Source organism: Panulirus ornatus, chromosome 9, assembly GCF_036320965.1.
Source record: "Panulirus ornatus isolate Po-2019 chromosome 9, ASM3632096v1, whole genome shotgun sequence".
NCBI lineage: Eukaryota > Metazoa > Arthropoda > Malacostraca > Decapoda > Palinuridae > Panulirus > Panulirus ornatus.
Genome location: NC_092232.1, coordinates 33,014,735 through 33,036,869, shown reverse-complemented (window position 1 = coordinate 33,036,869; position 22,135 = coordinate 33,014,735). Strand labels below are relative to the sequence as shown.

General features: G+C 40.0%; 1 protein-coding gene and 1 pseudogene across 2 annotated transcripts in view; both read left to right on the top strand.

Moving 5' to 3' along the window:
* The window catches only part of Ptp69D (Protein tyrosine phosphatase 69D), a 669,136-nt gene that overhangs the window by 378,653 nt on the left and 268,348 nt on the right, over positions 1-22,135 (top strand). For both annotated transcript variants that reach the window (XM_071664992.1, XM_071664991.1), the window contains exon 19: positions 18,010-18,145. In XM_071664992.1, coding sequence (XP_071521093.1) covers positions 18,010-18,145 — 136 coding nt within the window. The remainder of the gene's footprint in view (positions 1-18,009; positions 18,146-22,135) is intronic.
* LOC139750320 (FACT complex subunit Ssrp1-like) lies at positions 20,362-21,686 on the top strand (annotated as a pseudogene).

Genomic DNA, 22,135 nt, shown 5'->3' with positions numbered 1-22,135 from the left:
CACATCCACCCTCCTCCACACAACACTATCTATAGCCCATGCCTCGTATCCATATAACATTGTTGGAACTATTCCTTCAAATACCCATTTTTGGCTCCCCAAGATAACTTTCTCACCTTCCACACATTCTTCAATGCTCCCAGAACCTTTACCTCCTCCCCCACCCTGTGACTCACTTCTGCTTCCATGGTTCCATCCACTGCTAAGTCCACTCCCAGGTATCTAGAATACTTCACTTCCTCCAGTTTCTATCCATTCAAACCCACCTCCCAATTAACTTGTCCCTCAACCATGTTGAACCTAATAACCTGGCTCTTATTCACATTTACTCTCAACTTTCTTCTTTCATACACTTTACTAAACTCAGTCACCAACTTCTGCAGTTTCTCACCCTAATCAGCCACCAGTGCTGTATCATCAGCGTACAACTACTAGCTCGCATCCCAAGCCCTCTCATCCACAAGAGACTGCATACTTGTCCTTCTCTTTAAGACTCTTGCATGCACCTCCCCAACCACCCCATCCATGAAAAAATTGAACAACCATGGAGACATCACGCACCCCCGCCACAAACCAACATTCACTAGGAACCAATCACTTTCCTCTCCTCGTACTTGTACACATGCTTTACATCCTTGGTAAAAACTTTTCACTGCTTGTAGCAACTTACCTCCCACACCAGGTACTCTTAAAACCTTCCACAAAGCTTGTCTATCAACCCTATCATATGCCTTTTCCAGATCCATAAATGCCACATACAAATCCATCTGTTTTTCTAAGTATTTCTCACATACATGCTTCAAAACAAACATCTGATCCAGACATCCTGTACCATTTTTGAAACCACAGTGTTCTTCCTCAGTCTGATGCTCTGTACATTCCTGTACTCTCTCAATCAATACCCTCCCATAATATTTCCCAGGAATACTCAACAAACTTATGCCTCTGTAATTTGAACACTCACCTTTATTTTATTTATACATATATATACATATACACATATATGTATGTGTACATATTCATACTTATTTGCCCTCATCCATTCCTGATGCCACCCTCCCCCACAGGAAACAGCATGAATGCATAAAAAGATAAAAAGATTATACATATACATTCTTTTCTTCTCTCCCACACTGTCCCCTGCATCAGTGAAGTAATGTCAGGAAACAGACAAAGAAGGGACAGATCCACAAACATCCATACTTGAGCTGTCATGTGTAATGTATCGAAACTACCGTTCCCTATCCTCATCAAGGCTCCATTTACATATTTTTTCATATATTTACTTATATTTACAAGGGAAGGAGAGAGAAAGGAGAAAGTAATACAGGGTAATACAGGGTGGAAGAGTCACTGGGTTCCTTAATAGACTGTTGAAAGGTAGAGGTTTATGTATGAATAGCATGGTCCTCCCAGTCCTGATTGTGCAGCCAAAACATGGACTTGGAATCAGTCACAGAGGTCCAGAATTCAGGCTGTGGAGATAAGATATTTGAAAGGAGCATGTGGTATGTCTAGAAGGAATGAAGAAAGTAAGGAGGTGATGTATGAGAGATTTGTTATGGCAGGAAATGCAAAGGGAATTAATTGTGGAGTGGTATAGTGGATGAAACATAATACTTTGAAGTGGTTTGGGTATGTGGACAATATGCAAGACTAAGTTTACGAGGAGAGTAGATGATAGTACAATTAAATGGGTTAGTATGAGAAGAAAACCACCTGTTCCATGGAATATGGAGTGGAAGAGTGCTGGTGGGAGAGAAATGAGGGAAGAATGCATGGAATGAGGTATGTGAGGGAGGCATATAAGAACAGGGATAAGTAGAGACTTTTGCCATCACCACCCCCTTGATAGGAATTCCTAGAGGGAACAAGCATCAGAGACATACATACATACATACATACATAGATTTACAGGGGTTAATGTGAGAATGAGAGCAAAGGAAAGGGTAGCACTTCTTTTGAAGGAGTTTTGGGAATGTATGGAAGAGTGCAGGGAAGTGAGTCCCAGATATGTTGGTAAAAATGAAAGTTGATTATAAGAGGTGGACTATTATGGTTGCTTATGCTCCTGATCATGAGAAGAATGCTTCATAGAGAGATGAATGTTTTTGGAGCAACTGAGGGAGTGTGACAGCAGTTTCAATGCAAGAGGTTGGGTATTGGTGATTGGTGATTGAACAAGAAAGCGGGTAATGTGGCTGTTGAGGGTATCATCAGGGACAGTGGGTTGTTCAATAAGGTAAGTGGAATTGGTGAAGAACTAATGGTATAGTGTGCTGCAAAAGGACTGGTGGCTGGGAATACTGGGTTTGAAAAGAGGGACACCTACCTATGTACATACCTTCTTTGCCCTAGGAGTCCATTCTCTCCTTACCTATGGGAGTATACTTTGCAAAAAATTTGAATATCTTGCAACATTCGAAACCTGTGCTAAGTTTTTGCTGTGGCTAGGTTGGTCTGATTACTTTGTGAAATATAATGTTGCTGCATCTCTGAAATAGTAGGTGACATTTGAAGAAAAAAGAGAATACAGAATATATTTCACCTGATAGTGGGAACCAATCCAGTGAGCTGACTAGATGATGCCAAAGCAGTATGATTTATCTATTCCTGGGTGAGTAAGAAAAAGAAAAAGGAATAGTCTAGAATGATATTACATCATTTCAGCTGAAGTTGGATGAAATAGTACACTATGTGTTTAGTGAAACTTTAATCAAAGTGAGAAAGAATATCCTCTGGTAACGTGTTACTGCAGACAAGCCATAAACTCAATACCTACAGCACGCAGTACCAAGACACTGGTATCTACAGTAGGTATTTTTTGATAGTCATAAGCAAGAAGTCATCAGGAAAACAGGCATCATCAGTGAATTTGTTTTGATAACCATATGAGAAGAAAAAATGTAAAGTGAACACATGGAGCAAATAATTCAATGAGCAACCTTCCATTACCTTCCATTGGGTTGCAGGGTCAGGTTATAATGGCTCATAGTACCCTGGAGTGTAAACAGATGAGGGGAACAAAACTGATGGTAATGGATTCACTAGAGAGAAAATAAAGGAAGGAAATAAAGAGGACAAAATATCGAAGAAAGTACTAGAAGGAATACATATAAAACTTATAATCTCTTGCTGAATAAAAGAAAGATAAATTGACATTTGATGAGCAGAATAGAGATAATACATATGTACATAAAGTTATTGAGGTCTGATGAGGGTGCATAATTTATTTTTTCATACTTGATTGCCGTTTTCCATGTTAACAAGGTAGCACCAGGAAATGAAGAAAAGCCGCATCTGCTCATGTCCATTCTCTGCCTGTTATGTGTAATGCACCAAAACCACTGCTCCCTATCTTCAACCAGACCTCACAGACCTTTCCATAGTTCCCCCTGAATACTTCACGTTTTCTTGTTCAGCCCATTGACAGCACTTTGACCCCTGTATACCACATCATTCCCATTTACTCTATCCTGTGCATGCCTTTTACCCACCTGCATGTTCATGCTCTGATCACTCAAAATCTTATTGTTTTTATCCTTTACTCTCCTATTTGGTCTCCCCTTTCTCCTTGTTCCCTCCATTTCTGACACATATATCCTTTTTTTTGTTAGTCATTCCTCACTCATTTTGTTTATAAACCATTTCAGCATCCCCTCTTCAGCTCTCTCAACCACACACTGTTTATTACCCCACCTCTGTCTTTCCCTTTCATTACTTACTCAATCAGACCACCTCACACCACATATTATCCACAAACATTTCATTTCCAGCATACCTACCCTCCTGTGCACAGTCTTATCTGTAGCCCATGCCTTGCATCCATACAGTTTTTATGATGATAATAATGATAATGTGAAAAAACATGACTTAGTATTGTTTTAAATGCGAGAATGCCCCAAACAGCCACCGGGATACTGCTTGCTTATCTTGTAAGAAAACCTGGTACATCAGTTTTCAAGTATAAACCATAACATGATAAAAAATGTCAGGGGTGCTTTACAGGCAGACAGTATGTGCTGGCCATGTACTTCAGATACACATTGCATTTGGAAATATTAGATAGGAAACTGAGGTGAATATAGAAAAGTTTTAAAGTTACTACCTTCGCTCTCCATCAAGTGGAAGAAGTCGAACAACATTCCCATTGTAGGCTCAAATGAAAACTCAGAAATTGGAAATGCTTCAGTGGAGAGTATTTCAGTAAACCTAGTAAACCCTGACAGAGCTATAGAGGGAGACTCCTCTGTGGCATTGTTCATTGAAAGTCAAGGTCAGGAAACTTCAACCACAGACTAGCATAGAAGGAGACAAAGATGCTGATTTAAGTGTGGCAGGAGAGGGAGAATGTGGAAGTCAGGAAAGGGCAGACAGGAACTTGATTGGAAAAAAGAGACAGGAACACTAACTTATGTATGGAAAGAGAGGGAGAAAGTGAAGGCTAAGAAACCTTTAGCACAGATTTGGATGCAGAAGGGGACATTGATGCTGACTCAGGTTGAGAAGGAGTAAGGAGAGAGTGGAAGCCAGGAAACTCTGTCAGGCCTGGCTGCAGACATGGAGAGAGTGAGATACAATGTAGTAAATGAATAACAATCCTCAGGGATGGACAAAGTCTATAGATACTATGCAACGATGTTGCATGTATGGCAAGACTGGCATATTGTACTGGGGAAATTGTGAATTTAGATACCTTGCAAAATGTTTGGACTGGCAGTTTCTGCCTTACAAAATTGTGCAAATAATTATATGAGTCAGGTGCTGCTTGAACGAGTACTTTGAGAACCACCTCATATCAGGCACAATGATACATATCCCTTGTGCCAATGATAATACATGTCCTTTTTTATATATAGACACAGGGCCAAAAAGAGATAGGGAAGAACTTCCAAAGGAGGATATGAAACAGACTTTCCTGTTCAGATTGGTGAGGGAACTGAAAACACTACCAAGTTCAGCAGAGAGAGAGCATATTAACCCCTGAAAGTAACAGACAATCCATGGAATGTTCTCAAGAGACGGACCATATAATATCCTTCATATACTTAATCACTTGGAACAAATAAGATCCCATTTATAATGGACAAAGTCTGGAGATACTATGCAACAAGATGTTGCATGTATGGCAAGACTGGCATATTGCACTGGGGAAATTGTGAATTTAAACACCCTCGAAAATGTTTGGAGTGGCAGTTTCTGCCCTACAAAATAGTGCAAACAATTATATGATTCAGGTGCTGTTTGAATGAGAACTGTGTGAACCACCTCATATCAGGCTCAATGATACATATCCCTTGTGCCAATGATAATACGTCCTTTTTTATATATAGACACAGGACCAAACAGAGACAGGGAAGAACTTCTAGAGGATGATATGAAATGCTATTCTCTTCAGATTGGTGAGGGAACAGAAAACACTCAATCAGGTTCAGCAGAGAGAGCATATTAACCCCTGAAAGTAACAGAGGCAAGCCATGTAATGTTCTTAAGAGACAAACCATGTAATTTCCTTCTTATACGCCAACATACAGGGACTTAAATAATTTAGAGCAAATAAGATCCCATTTATAAGTTGCTTGCAAAAAGGTCAAATGCAGTATTTGTGGCCTTTACTGAAACACACACTAAAGACAATGTGAGTAGTGAGATGTGGATCCCAAACTACAACTTCTACACATGTGACAGGACTATATGAACATGTAAAGGAGTTGGACTGAATATAGTAAATGCTCCTATAACAACTAAACTCTTCAAATGATGTAGTAGAACTATTCACTGTCAGGCTTGAAAACCTATATTTAGTCATTGCATTCGACTACAGACCACCAGATGCAAAGCCTCAAGTATTTATGGAACATATGAAATAGCATAATCATGTCTTGACCTCCTTAGAAACCCAACCCCATATATACTTGTTTTAGGTGACTTTAACCTTCCAAATATTAAATGTAGACAGGCAGGAAGTACCATTGCAGCTGAAAGTGATGACACTGGAAACACCTCAGAAAAACAGCTGCAAAAAAGAGAATTCTTCAGGATGTGTGAAAAGTTCTCTGTCAGCCAACCAGAATGAATAACACCCTGGACTTAATCTTTACAAATAAGGTAAACCTGATATGTGACATTACCTTCTCTAATATTCTGTACTCTGATTACAATGTAATTGAAGTAAAATAAAGATTTGGATGCAAAACCACCTGGTTAGAACACACTTAATAGTGGAGGTGCTTTCTCTAACTTCAGTTTTAATAGTGAACCGATGAATTAGGAGGATGTGATCAATGAGATGTCTGTAACACAGTGGGAAACCCTGCTGAGTATGAAAACTGAGGAGGAATGTGTTAATGACGTGACCACTTCAGTACTCCAAGCATGCAACAAACATATACCAGAAGAAAACACAAAAGGTCGAGGTTAGAACAAGAAAGATGAGCTCTGTATAGGAGCTGAAAAAGAATTGTAGACTTACCAAAGAAGTAACAGCTCACCCAGCAAAGGAAAGAAAACCTATCAAGTAAATTATTAGACATAGACTGTAAATTAGAAATTTCATGTGAAATGCAAGAAAAAAGAAGAAAAAACATTAATGAAATAAGAAATATCTTAAGATACTTTTTCTCTTTGCAAAATGCAAATTCACAACCACACTTTCTATGAGCCCACTTATAAAAGACGGTATTTTTACAAACAACTGATAGAAGATGAGTGAGATTCTAAAAAGACAGTATGAATTGATATTCAATGAGAAAGAAACCACATTAAGGATAATTGACAACAGCAATCCTCCGATTTAAACATAATGGATATCACAGCCTCAGCACATGATTTTGAGAGGAGCATTGAGAGCAGGCCCACAAAGTCAGCCCCAGGTCTGGAGTCTTGGAGCTCAGTCTTGATAAAGAAACAAACTGTAGTACATGCACTAAATATCCCTGGAAAAAAGTCTGGATTTTGGCATCATTCCCAAGTCTGAAAGTAACTCAGGTTCACACAACCTATGACACAAACATGGAAGCAAAGCAGTCCCAAAAATCTATTGAACGATAGAATTAGCATCGCACATCATTAAGATTTTTGAAAGAGTCCTAAGAGCCAAGGTGACTGAATTTATGGAATTGAACAATCTACATAACCCAGGATACCATAATTTCAGGATGGGAAAATCTTGCCTTTTTTAGTTATGTGCCCACTATGAGAGAATTGTTAAAGCTGTGGATAAAAAGAAAAATGATGCCAGGGCACATTTAATTCACAAGATAGAAGTAACTGCAAAAATTGGGAGATGGATATTTAACTTTTTAACTAGTAGATCCCAGCACTTAGTTGTAAACATGCTATCTCCATTGCTCTCATGGTTAAAAGCTCAGCCCCCAAAGGAATTGTACTTTCCTCCCTCCTGTTCCCTATTCTTATATCTGACATTGACATGAACAAGAGTCACAGTTTCATATCATCCTTTGCAAGTGATACAGAATTAAGTAAGAAAATCTTAAGATCTGGAATGACTACAAAAGGACATGAATGAAGTCTTAAATAGGCAACCGAGAACAACATGCTGTGCATTGGAGATAAATTTCAACTCCTCTAGTATGGGAAAATAAGAAAGTAAAAAGCATCATAGAATGTCAGACAGACAAAGGTGCTATCATGAATCAGTTGAATGATTTGAAAGATCTTGGAGTAATAATGTCTAAAGACCTAACTTTCAGCTTACGCAACAAAACTACAGTTGCCTCATGCAGAAGGATTGAAGGCTGTATCCTGCAGACCTGCAAGATGGGAGGAAATGCCAGTGACGAGATTGTTCAAAGCAGTAATTTTTTCTCGTATCGAATAGTTTTGCATTTGGCAAGGCAGGTGAAACTGCTGAATTAAAAAGTATTCAGAAGTCTTTCATAGGCCATATGGATTAATGTGGTAAAGTAATTCAATAGTTGGGAATGGCTGAAATCTCTGAGGTTGTACTCCCTGGAGCACAAACAGGAGAGGTATATCATCATCTGTACCCTGAAAATCCTAGAATATATCATTCCTTAACTACATTGGAAATAACATCATACTAGTATGACAAACATGGAGGACTGTAAATTACTACCTCCGAAATCAGTATGCAGAAGAAGAGAGAACACAATAAATATCCAGGGCTTTAGACTTCAGAGTTGAACTTTGTCAGTTTCCATTTGGACAGGATGGGATACTAAAGAGAAATTTAAGAGTGCACTGAACAAGTACGTACAAGTATACCAGACCAGCCAGGCTGTTGGACTATGTGTAAAAGTAAGCAAGGTTATGAGGTTTAGCAATGTAAGGAGACAGGTTGATTGGGTAGTTAGTTAGAAAGGAGAAAATTTAGAGGAATTGAAGTGTTTTAGATAACTAGGAATAGATTTGGCAGTGAATGTAACCATAGAAGCTGAAATGAGTGATAGGGTGGATGAGGGAGCAAAGGTCCTGGGAGCATTAAGGAATATGTGGAGAGGTCTCTTGGTTGGAAGGGCAAAGCTCAGTATGTTTGAAGGTACAGTAGTCCCGATGGTGATGGATGGATGCAAGGCATAGTCTGTAGATGGTAATGTAAGTAAGAGGGTAAATGTGTTTGAAATGAAATGTTTGCAGAAACCTGTAATGAGAGGAGGGTTAATCATGATGGGGTAAGAGGTGAGGTAATAAGAAGAGTATGGTTGAGATAGATGAAGGGGGTGTGCTAGTACGGTTTGTAATTTGGAAGGAATGAGTTAGAAGGAATTTGAAATGAGGATAGGCAACAGAAATGGAGGGGATGAGGAGAAGAAGGGGACAATGTTGGTTATAGAAGGATGGAATGGAAATGATTTTGAGTGCCCGGGGCCTGAACATGTAGATGAGTAAGAAGCTTGCATTAGATAAAGTGAATTAGAGCTATTTGATACATAGGGGAAAACATGCTTTTAGTCATATGAAGCAGTTGGGGAAACCTCAGAATGGTGTATGAGGCCTGGTTGTGGATAGGGGCCTTTGGTTTTATTGCATTATAATGACAGCTAGAGAATGGATGTGAGCAAATGAGACCTTTTCTTTGTATGTTCTTGGCATACCTTGCTAATGTGGGAAATGGCAAACAATTATGAAAAAAAGGATTTGTAAATTTTTTTTTTTTTTTTCCACTGTCTCCCGCGTTTGCGAGGTAGCGCAAGGAAACAGACGAAAGAAATGGCCCAACCCACCCCCATACACATGTATATACATACGTCCACACACGCAAATATACATACCTACACAGCTTTCCATGGTTTACCCCAGACGCTTCACATGCCCTGATTCAATCCACTGACAGCACGTCAACCCCGGTATACCACATCGATCCAGTTCACTCTATTCTTTGCCCTCCTTTCACCCTCCTGCATGTTCAGGCCCCAATCACACAAAATCTTTTTCACTCCATCTTTGCACCTCCAATTTGGTCTCCCACTTCTCCTCGTTCCCTCCACATCCGACACATATATCCTCTTGGTCAATCTTTCCTCACTCATTCTCTCCATGTGCCCAAACCATTTCAAAACACCCTCTTCTGCTCTCTCAACCACGCTCTTTTTATTTCCACACATCTCTCTTACCCTTATGTTACTAACTCGATCAAACCACTTCACACCACACATTGTCCTCAAACATCTCATTTCCAGCACATCCATCCTCCTGCGCACAACTCTATCCATAGCCCACACCTCACAACCATACAACATTGTTGGAACCACTATTCCTTCAAACATACCCATTTTTGCTTTCAAGGCTCCCAGGATTTTCGCCCCCTCCCCCACCGTATGATCCACTTCCGCTTCCATGGTTCCATCCGCTGCCAGATCCACTCCCAGATATCTAAAACACTTTACTTCCTCCAGTTTTCTCCATTCAAACTTACCTCCCAATTGACTTGACCCTCAACCGTACTGTACCTAACTACCTTGCTCTTATTCACATTTACTCTTAACTTTCTTCTTTCACACACTTTACCAAACTCAGTCACCAGCTTCTGCAGTTTCTCACATGAATCAGCCACCAGCGCTGTATCATCAGCGAACAACAACTGACTCACTTCCCAAGCTCTCTCATCCCCAACAGACATCATACTTGCCCCTCTTTCCAAAACTCTTGCATTCACCTCCCTAACAACCCCATCCATAAACAAATTAAACAACCATGGAGACATCACACACCCCTGCCGCAAACCTACATTCACTGAGAACCAATCACTTTCCTCTCTTCCTACACGTACACATTCCTTACATCCTCGATAAAAACTTTTCACTGCTTCTAACAACTTGCCTTCCACACCATATTTTCTTAATACCTTCCACAGAGCATCTCTATCAACTCTATCATATGCCTTCTCCAGATCCATAAATGCTACATACAAATCCATTTGCTTTTCTCAGTATTTCTCATACATTTGAATGCAAAGGTGAGGAATGTGGCAGTTGAGGGAATAATTGGTATACATGGGGTGTTCAGTGTTGTAAATGGAAATGGTGAAGAGCTTGTAGATTTATGTGCTGAAAAAGGACTGATGATTGGGAATACCTGGTTTAAAAAGCGAGATATACATAAGTATACTTATGTAAGTAGGAGAGATGGCCAGAGAGCGTTATTGGATTACGTGTTAATTGACAGGCATGCGAAAGAGAGACTTTTGGATGTTAATGTGCTGAGAGGTGCAACTGGAGGGATGTCTGACCATTATCTTGTGGAGGCTAAGGTGAAGATTTGTATGGGTTTTCAGAAAAGAAGAGTGAATGTTGGGGTGAAGAGGGTGGTGAGAGTAAGTGAGCTTGGGAAGGAGACCTGTGTGAGGAAGTACCAGGAGAGACTGTGTACAGAATGGAAAAAGGTGAGAACAATGGAAGTAAGGGGAGTGGGGGAGGAATGGGATGTATTTAGGGAATCAGTGATGGATTGCGCAAAAGATGCTTGTGGCATGAGAAGAGTGGGAGGTGGGTTGATTAGAAAGGGTAGTGAGTGGTGGTATGAAGAAGTAAGATTATTAGTGAAAGAGAAGAGAGAGGCATTTGGACGATTTTTGCAGGGAAAAAATGCAATTGAGTGGGAGATGTATAAAAGAAAGAGACAGGAGGTCAAGAGAAAGGTGCAAGAGGTGAAAAAAAGGGCAAATGAGAGTTGGGGTGAGAGAGTATCATTAAATTTTAGGGAGAATAAAAAGATGTTCTGGAAGGAGGTAAATAAAGTGCATAAGACAAGGGAGCAAATGGGAACTTCAGTGAAGGGCGCAAATGGGGAGGTGATAACAAGTAGTGGTGATGTGAGAAGGAGATGGAGTGAGTATTTTGAAGGTTTGTTGAATGTGTTTGATGATAGAGTGGCAGATATAGGGTGTTTTGGTCGAGGTGGTGTGCAAAGTGAGAGGGTTAGGGAAAATGATTTGGTAAACAGAGAAGAGGTAGTGAAAGCTTTGCGGAAGATGAAAGCCGGCAAGGCAGCAGGTTTGGATGGTATTGCAGTGGAATTTATTAAAAAAGGGGGTGACTGTATTGTTGACTGGTTGGTAAGGTTATTTAATGTATGTATGACTCATGGTGAGATGCCTGAGAATTGGCGGAATGCGTGCATAGTGCCATTGTACAAAGGCAAAGGGGATAAGAGTGAGTGCTCAAATTACAGAGGTATAAGTTTGTTGAGTATTCCTGGTAAATTATATGGGAGGGTATTGATTGAGAGGGTGAAGGCATGTACAGAGCATCAGATTGGGGAAGAGCAGTGTGGTTTCAGAAGTGGTAGAGGATGTGTGGATCAGGTGTTTGCTTTGAAGAATGTATGTGAGAAATACTTAGAAAAGCAAATGGATTTGTATGTATCATTTATGGATCTGGAGAAGGCATATGATAGAGTTGATAGAGATGCTCTGTTGAAGGTATTAAGAATATATGGTGTGGGAGGAAAGTTGTTAGAAGCAGTGAAAAGTTTTTATCGAGGATGTAAGGCATGTGTACGTGTAGGAAGAGAGGAAAGTGATTGGTTCTCAGTGAATGTAGGTTTGCGGCAGGGGTGTGTGATGTCTCCATGGTTGTTTAATTTGTTTATGGATGGGGTTGTTAGGGAGGTAAATGCAAGAGTTTTGGAAAGAGGGGCAAGTATGAAGTCTGTTGGGGATGAGAGAGCTTGGGAAGTGAGTCAGTTGTTGTTCGCTGATGATACAGCGCTGGTGGCTGATTCATGTGAGAAACTGCAGAAGCTGGTGACTGAGTTTGGTAAAGTGTGTGGAAGAAGAAAGTTAAGAGTAAATGTGAATAAGAGCAAGGTTATTAGGTACAGTAGGGTTGAGGGTCAAGTCAATTGGGAGGTGAGTTTGAATGGAGAAAAACTGGAGGAAGTGAAGTGTTTTAGATATCTGGGAGTGGATCTGGCAGCGGATGGAACCATGGAAGCGGAAGTGGATCATAGGGTGGGGGAGGGAGTGAAAATTCTGGGGGCCTTGAAGAATGTGTGGAAGTCGAGAACATTATCTCGGAAAGCAAAAATGGGTATGTTTGAAGGAATAGTGGTTCCAACAATGTTGTATGGTTGCGAGGCGTGGGCTATGGATAGAGTTGTGCGCAGGAGGATGGATGTGCTGGAAATGAGATGTTTGAGGACAATGTGTGGTGTGAGGTGGTTTGATTGAGTGAGTAACGTAAGGGTATGAGAGATGTGTGGAAATAAAAAGAGCGTGGTTGAGAGAGCAGAAGAGGGTGTTTTGAAGTGGTTTGGGCACATGGAGAGACTGAGTGAGGAAAGATTGACCAAGAGGATATATGTGTCGGAGGTGGAGGGAACGAGGAGAAGAGGGAGACCAAATTGGAGGTGGAAAGATGGAGTGAAAAAGATTTTGTGTGATCGGGGCCTGAACATGCAGGAGGGTGAAAGGAGGGCAAGGAATAGAGTGAATTGGAGCGATGTGGTATACCGGGGTTGACGTGCTGTCAGTGGATTGAATCAAGGCATGTGAAGCGTCTGGGGTAAACCATGGAAAGCTGTGTAGGTATGTATATTTGCGTGTGTGGACGTATGTATATACATGTGTATGGGGGGGTTGGGCCATTCTTTCGTCTGTTTCCTTGCGCTACCTCGCAAACGCGGGAGACAGCGACAAAGTATAATAAAAAAATAATGAAATATTCTCACATACATTCTTCAAAGCTAACACCTGATCCACACATCCCCTACCACTTCTGAAACCACACTGCTCTTCCCCAATCTGATGCTCTGTACATGCCTTCACCCTCTCAATCAATACCCTCCCATATAATTTACCAGGAATACTCAACAAACTTATACCTCTGTAATTTGAGCACTCACTCTTATCCCCTTTGCCTTTGTACAATGGCACTATGCACGCATTCCGCCAATCCTCAGGCACCTCACCATGAGTCATACATACATTAGATAACCTTACCAACCAGTCAATAATACAGTCACCCCCTTTTTTAATAAATTCCACTGCAATACCATCCAAACCTGCTGCCTTGCCAGCTTTCATCTTCCGCAAAGCTTGTACTACCTCTTCTCTGTTTACCAAATCATTTTCCCTAAACCTCTCACTTTGCACACCACCTCGACCAAAACACCCTATATCTGCCACTCTATCATCAAACACATTCAACAAACCTTCAAAATACTCACTCCATCTCCTTCTCACATCACCACTACTTGTTATCACCTCCCCATTTGCGCCCTTCACTGAAGTGCCCATTTACTCCCTTGTCTTACGCACTTTATTTACCTCCTTCCAGAACATCTTTTTATTCTCCCTAAAATTTAATGATACTCTCTCACCCCAACTCTCATTTGCCCTCTTTTTCACCTCTTGCACCTTTCTCTTGACCTCCTGTCTCTTTCTTTTATATATCTCCCACTCAATTGCATTTTTTCCCTGCAAAAATCGTCCAAATGCCTCTCTCTTCTCTTTCACTAATAATCTTACTTCTTCATCCCACCACTTACTACCCTTTCTAATCAACCCACCTCCCACTCTTCTCATGCCACAAGCATCTTTTGCGCACTCCATCACTGATTCCCTAAATACATCCCATTCCACCCCCACTCCCCTTACTTCCATTGTTCTCACCTTTTTCCATTCTGTACTCAGTCTCTCCTGGTACTTCCTCACACAAGTCTCCTTCCCAAGCTCACTTACTTTCACCACCCTCTTCACCCCAACATTCACTCTTCTTTTCTGAAAACCCCTACAAATCTTCACCTTAGCCTCCACAAAATAATGATCAGACATCCCTCCAGTTGCACCTCTCAGCACATTAACATGCAAAAGTCTCTCTTTCGTGCGCCTGTCAATTAACACGTAATCCAATAACGCTCACTGGCCATCTCTCCTACTTACATACGTATACTTATGTATCTTTTTTCTTTTTTTTCTTTCGTACTATTCGCCATTTCCCGCATTAGCGAGGTAGCGTTATCAACAGAGGACTGGGCCTTAGAGGGAATATCCTCACCTGGCCCCCTTCTCTGTTCCTTCTTTTGGAAAATTAAAAAAAAAAAACGAGAGGGGAGGATTTCCAGCCACCCGCTCCCTTCCCTTTTAGTCGCCTTCTACGACACGCAGGTAATACGTGGGAAGTATTCTTTCTCCCCTAGCCCCAGGGATACTGAAGTATATCTCGCTTTTTAAACCAGGTATTCCCAATCACCAGTCCTTTTTCAGCACATAAATCTACAAGCTCTTCACCATTTCCATTTACAACACTGAACACCCCATGGCTACCAATTATTCCCTCAACTGCTACATTACTCACCTTTGCATTCAAATCACCCATCACTATAACCCGGTCTCGTGCATCAAAACCACTAACACCCTCATTTAGCTGCTCCCAAAACACTTGCCTCTCATGATCTTTCTTCTCATGCCCAGGTGCATATGCAGCAATAATCACCCATCTCTCTCCATCAACTTTCAGTTTTACCCATATTAATCGAGAATTTACTTTCTTACTTTCTATCACACACTCCCACAACTCCTGTTTCAGGAGTACTGCTACTCCTTCCCTTGCTCTTGTCCTCTCACTAACCCCTGACTTTACTCCCAAGACATTCCCAAACCACTCTTCCCCTTTACCCTTGAGCTTCGTTTCACTCAGAGCCAAAACATCCAGGTTCCTTTCCTCAAACATACTACCTATCTCTCCTTTTTTCACCTCTTGGTTACATCCACACACATTTAGACACCCCAGTCTGAGCCTATATTTGTAAAATATGTACACATATTTATATACATTATTATATCTGTTTTTGAAAATTGCGTCAGTTTGCAACACTGCATCTGTAATATCAGAAAGTACATTCCTTCTGCTTGAAACTGTTCGTGAAATAGAAAAAGAACTTACTGATGGTTCAAAATTTAATTACTCTGTAGGTTTTGCTGTAATTATTGAAGAAGAATATCTGTAGCAAAAAAACTAAGAGAATTTTCAATATTTTCTGCAGAACTAAATGGTATTCAGGCTGCATTTATATTGATGAAGCAATCTTCATGAAAGAAATGTGAAATCTAATGTGATTCCCAGTGTGCACTCTTAGCCATATCACACCATGTTCCAGTCCATTTCATAATTCAAAATGTCCAAGATTGGATTGTTAGAATGCACACAGAAGCTTAAGATGGTAGAAAACTGCTGGTTTCCATAACATGTACGTATGAGGTGTAATAAGAAAGCAGCCACATGTATTAATTTCTTTACAGGAGTTATAATGATTTTATGAGCAGAACAAATAATGATGTTGGTTCCCGGTTCTCCTTTAACTCCACCTTGGACAACTCTTAGCAGTCCTTCACCCCCTGATACTTCCCTTACTAATCTTATGCCCCCTCCTGCAATCTGTTTCCATACTGTCCAAAAAGTGCTTCTCTCTTTAGACACAGACAAGGCTTTTGTGCCTGATAGCATCCATCGCCTCATACTGAAAGAGTGTGCCTCTGAACTTGCAGCTGTGCTTGCTTGCCTGTTCTGTTTCCATTTGAAAGACCAAAACTTTCCCTTCTTCTTGAAATCATGTATTGATACATCACATCCCTAAGAAGGATGACCATCCTGACCCCACTGACTATTGTCCTATTGCTTTGACATCTATCATATCCAAAATCTTTGAATCTCTCCTCATCTCCCATATCCATAAACACCTTGAATCTCAGTCTTTTCTCTGATCACCAGAATGGCTGCGGTGAGGTGAAATCCATTAGTGATATTATTTACTATCTTGATTATTTCTGATTATCATCCCTAAAAGATTTGGGGAGTCTTATGTAGTTGCCCTTGACATATCCAAAGCTTTTGATAGGGTGTGGCATCAGAGTCTCATCTGTGAGCTCCCCTCTCTTGGCTTCTCTCCCTCACTTAGCTCCCTCATATTTGGCTCCTTCTCTGTCCACTTAATCTCTGTGATTGTAGGTGGATCACTACCCCCCCAATCAACAGCTGTGTCCCTCAAGGTTCTGTCCTGTCCCATACATCTTTTCTCCTTTTTATCATTGATTTTTTCTCTTCCACAAATAATTACGTGTATTCACATACTGACAACTCAACACTACATTCATCCACATCTTTTAATTCTGCTTCTTTTCTCTCTTGATCTGCATCTTGTTTCAAAGCAGTTTCCTCAATGAATTCAGATTTGGACTGGATATCTCAGTGGGATAGATGAAACCTCGTTAAGTTCAATAGCTCCAAGACCCTGTTTCCACCCATTTCTTTCACAAAAACTCCTCCCACCTCTCAGCTCTCCTTTGTTGGTTCTGTGATTCCACTTCTTGACTCAATGTATATACTTAGTATTACAGTAACACCCAAGTGAAGGTTGGTCAGCAGCAGGGTTGTGTGATGTCTCAGTGGCTTTTTGATTTTTTATGGATGTGTTGGTGAGGAAGGTAAATGCAAGAGTCAAGGGGAGAGGGATGAATATAAAAACTGTAGGGAATGAAGGGACCTGGGAAGTGAGTCAGTTGTTGCTTGCTGTTGACATAGTACTGATGTTTGTTTTGAGTAAGAAACTTATGAAGTTGGTGACTGATTCTGGAAGAATGTGTGAAAGAAGGAAGTTGAGAGTAAATGTGAATGAAAGAAAGGTTGATAGGTTTAACAGGTAAGAGGGATCAGACTAGTTAGGTTGTGAGTTTAGGGAGCATTGAAGAATGTGTAGAGAGAGATGTTATTATCTGAGGGAAAAAATTGGTATGTTCGGGGATATAGTGGTCCCAACATTGTTATGTGGATGTGAGGTATGGGCTTTAGATGAGAATGTGCAAAGGAGAGTGGATGTGTTGAAAATGAAATGTATTTGTGGTGTGAAGTGGTTTCATTTAGTAAGTAATAAAAGCATAAGTGAGAGATGTGGAAATAAAAAGAGTATGGTTGAGAGAGCTGAAGAGGATGTGCTGAAATTATTTAGACATATGGAGAGAATGAGTGAGGAGAGGTTGACAAAGAGGATGTATGTGTCATAAGTGGAGGAGACAAAGAGAAGGGGTGAACAAAATGGAGTAGGAAGGATGGAGTGAAGAAAGATTTTGATTGGTCAGGGCCTAAACATACAGGAGAGTGAAAGCTGTGCATGGGATACAATGAATTGGAACATTATGGTTCACAGGGGTTGACTTGTCAGTGGACTGAATCAAGATAAGTGAGGTGGCTGGGGGAAACTATGGAAAGGTCTGTGAGGCATGGTTGTGGATAAGTGGCCGTGGATTTGGTGCATTGCTCATGACAGCTGGAAAATGGATAAGAGCAAATGAGGCCTTTCTTTGTCTTTTCCTGGCACTACCTAAATGGTGATCAAGTATGAGAGAAAAATTAATTTTACCAGTTAATGGGCCATTATCTGAAAAAGTTCATGCATATTTTGTGGCCTTGTTCCAAATGTGTGCAGAGAATTAAAAGTCCGTAGTATAATCTTTGATTTTATTATTCATGAACAAAAATGATTTGTTATTAGATAGTTGGCTCTTTCCTCAAAATGAATTTATGATTTCAGTGCTGGTGTTGGGCGAACAGGAACCTTAGTGGCCTTGGATTCATTACTTATGGAACTAGATGAGGAAGGCCATGCGTCCATCTTTAATTTCATCTGTGACCTGCGACACCAGAGGAATTTCCTTGTACAGTCCCTAGTAAGTTTTGATACCCCCTTTTCTTCTTTAACATCAGAAATGCAAAGTGACAGTTAGTTGTTAGTGCACTTTGGGCTCCAATGATGAGGCTACCAGTGCTTTAGTTACATTATTAAAAGAATGTATTATCAGATTTTAATTGTTAGTTAGTCATTTCCTTTTTAGAGTCTAGGTGTTCACCAGTCACTTTGCTGTAGTACAATTTGGTAATTACAAGTATGGAATTGTACATAGTGGGTGGCACCAAAATTAGAAAGATTAGTAAAGCAGGAGGTCAATAGGTGCAACTCGGTTATTTTTATTTTATAAGATCATACTCCAGATACTGAAGAAAGAGTTAGGATGAAGTAAAGTTTATTGAAAGGCTGCTAGAAGCTGTAGAATTGCCTGATGTAATTTTGATGATAAATGAAAGGAGAAGTATTGGATCTTATGGTTGAGGCATTAAGGGACCAACAAACCTGATTACACTTGATTTGGTGACAGCTAGCTTGGAATTACCTATATAGCCAAATTTACTATAAAAGAAGGTGGAATTTAGTGGAGTATTCATCAGACAAGATAGATCAAAGGAAGAGAGGGCAAAAAACAAAGAATACTGCAAGAAGGCAAAAACTGGAGATGCTATGTGAGACAAGAGGATGGAACAGCACCAATAGCACCACAGAGTGGGCAGGAGTGTAAGGAAATGTAATGTCATACTTGAATTATTGTATACAAATATTAATGGATTTTCATTTAATGGGAAAGAACTGAAATTCAAGGATCATGTAAGGGACAGTGCACCTGATGTTTTTAGAGTTGAGGAAAGAAAGATTACTAAAGAGATAAGTTCTCATCTGTTCTGCCCAGAGGAGTACATGATAGTGAGAAAGGAAAGAGAAAGCAGAGGTGTGAGAAAGGAAAGAGAAAGCAGAGGTGGGGGAGATTGGCCCTCTTGATAAAAGATTGCCTTAAGTTTCAAGAAATAGGAGAGGATGGCCCATTCAGACAGTGCATAATGGGAAGAGTAACTGTTTGAAGTGCATATTGGTGGTGTTGTTGCATAATCATCCAAAGAATTTTAAAAAAGCAAGAACATGTATGTAATAACCATGAAGAAATGATCATGATGGTTCATAAACTATAGAAATGGTAAAGTACTGATATGGGGATTTCAGTTATAAAGAGATAGCCTAGGAGGATGTGGAGTCTCATGGTGAAAAGGAGTCATGGAGATGTAAATTATTAGATTGTGTATTGAAATTTTCCTATACCAGCATATCACTTAAGTATACCAGAATGAGAGGGACTGATATGCCATCATTGCTAGATCTTATCTTCATACATACTAACATGGATACTGATAACATTTTATGCACCCATTGGAAAAAGTGGTCATGTTCAAAGGTAAGAATGTGGTAAATGAGGATATTAAAGGAGCAGAGGTGAGACAAGCCACAGAGTCAATATATTCATGGAAACTTTGCAAACTCCAACAACTTGATTGTTCGCATAGATGGGAAAATGGAGTTAAGTGGCCTGGAAATGGGGCTTTGTGGAGAGAGTTTCTGTAAATTTTGAAGTGAATGAGTAGAAACATGAGTATCTCTAGCCAAATGTACAGAGGGACTGGCAAAAAATAGGAAAGAATGGTTTAACAAAAGATTGCATAGAGCAAAGGAGCTTAAAAATCTACATTGGCAAAGATATAGATGGCACTGCAGCCAGCCAGTATGTACGAGGGATAAGAAAGAAATTGATGTACCCATTAAGAAAGAAGGGACAAAGAAACTTTGAAAAGAACATTGTGGACAAGGCAGAAGAGAATTTGAAACTTTTCCATAACTTCAGGAATCATTTGTCATTTAAAAAGCAGCTAATCAGACTAAGGGATTCAAAGAATAGAATAGTTGAAGATGACATAAGGATAAGTGAGGAACTGAGTGATGAGTTCAGAAGTAGTTTCACTTTGGAAAACACTAAATCCCCCACATAAAAGAAGGAATAGGTAGGAAATTCTAGAAAACATTAAGATGTCTCATAAAGACATTAAGAGAATACTTAAAGGTCTTGACCCTTGCAAGGCTCATGGCACAGATGAAAGTTCACCATGATTAATGAAGATTTTTGCAGATGCACTAGATAAATCTCATGAAATGCTGTTTAAGCTGTTGATGCAGAGTGCCAAGGGAATTGAAAAAAGTAAATGTTTTACTCATCTATTAGAAAAAAAAGAGACCAAGAAGAGACAATGAACTACAGACTGGTGTCTTGGACGTGTGTGGACTGTAAGGTTTTAGAAAAGATATGTACCTGTGTTAGTATGTAACATATATGTGTGTATGTGGATGTTCATATAAGGCAGCAGCTGGCTATTTATATCCACTTGAGAGAGGCCTGATCTATGCGCACAAGCCGCCTGTTCACATCAGATTTGATGAAATTTCTTCCGTGAACTTTGCTCGATCTGGCTCTACCACTAGATCTTTCGATTTTGAGGTAGAGTTGAAGAATGGGGCAATAAATACATTCAGCAGTATTGAGAAGGGCGAATACAACCGCCTCTTTGATTATGTAAACCAGAAGAAACTGAGAATCAAGAACAGGGAAGATGGAAATGGGAAGTCGAAAGGATGACTTTGATGACAGTGATGCTGATGAACCTGATCCATACATGAGACGAGTGCGTGAGGAAGTCAAAGACTGTGACGAAGGACGATGATGAGGACCCAAGTGAGGATGAAGATTTTGCTCCAGGTGAAGAGGGAAGTGATGTGGCTGAAGAATATGATAGTTATGCTGGTGATAGCTCCGATTCTGGTGGGGATTCAGATGGTGGCTCTGATGAGGAAGGTGATCATGAAAAGAAGAAAAAGAAAGAGAAGAAAGAAAAAAAGCCTAAATCCAAGACAGTATCAGAAAAACCACGTAAACATCGCCAGAAGAAGGAAAAGGATGAAAATAAACCAGAGACCCCAGTCGGCATACTTCATATGGCTAAATGAACATAGACAGGAAATCAAAAAGGAGAACCCAGGCATCTCAGTTACTGAGATATCAAAGGTGGCAGGACAGAAATGGAGAGAGCTAAAAGACAGATCAGAATGGGAAGAGAAGGCAGTAAAAGCAAAACGGAATATGAAGATGCAATGAAGGAGGATAAGGCCTCTGGTGGAGGGTCACCTGCAAAGTCTAAAGGATCAAAGTCTCCAAAGAAGGTAGTAGTATCACCGACTAAAGTGGGCTCAGGTGGAGGTTTCAAATCCAAGGAATTCATTGAAGACAGTGACTCCAATAGTGAAGACAGTGAAGACAAACCCCTCAAAAAGAAAGCCAAAAAAGAGGAAAAGGAGGAATCAAGAAAAGGAAGTCATGTCAAGCAATGCTTCCGAAGAAGAAACAGGATCAGAGTAAATGGATTCGACCATTAGAACTTTCCTTATTTATTTTAAATGAATTTCATTTTTTTATTAATATTCTTTTTTAAGTAATCATCAAAGAGTTGGTTCTAATATTTATATGTTACTAGTGACTGGAATATGAATACAAGCAGGATTTGAACGCACCTCACACGATTACAAACCATATACGTTTTGAATACTTTGTCAACCAGGTTTATTGTACCAGGACTGAGTACTTTACACAATGGATCCAAAAGTATATTAAAGTTAAAAGTATTCATATGTCAGTGGGTTCTTTAAATGTATTGAAATTTTGTAATGTATATACATACTATGTTTCATGGAACAGATTTGAAAACTATTAAAAAGATGTTTGTAGTTATACATTCCTAAAAGAACAAGAATTCTGTGTGATTTAGTAGAATGATTTGAGTACAAATATTGAAAAAGTGTTTTGTGAGTTATCCTTATCCCTGGGGATAGGGGAGAAAGAATACTTGCCACGTATTCCCTGCATGTTGTAGAAGGCGACTAAAAGGGGAGGGAGCGGGGGGCTGGAAATCCTCCCCTCTCGTTTTTTTTAATTTTCCAAAAGAAGGAACAGAGA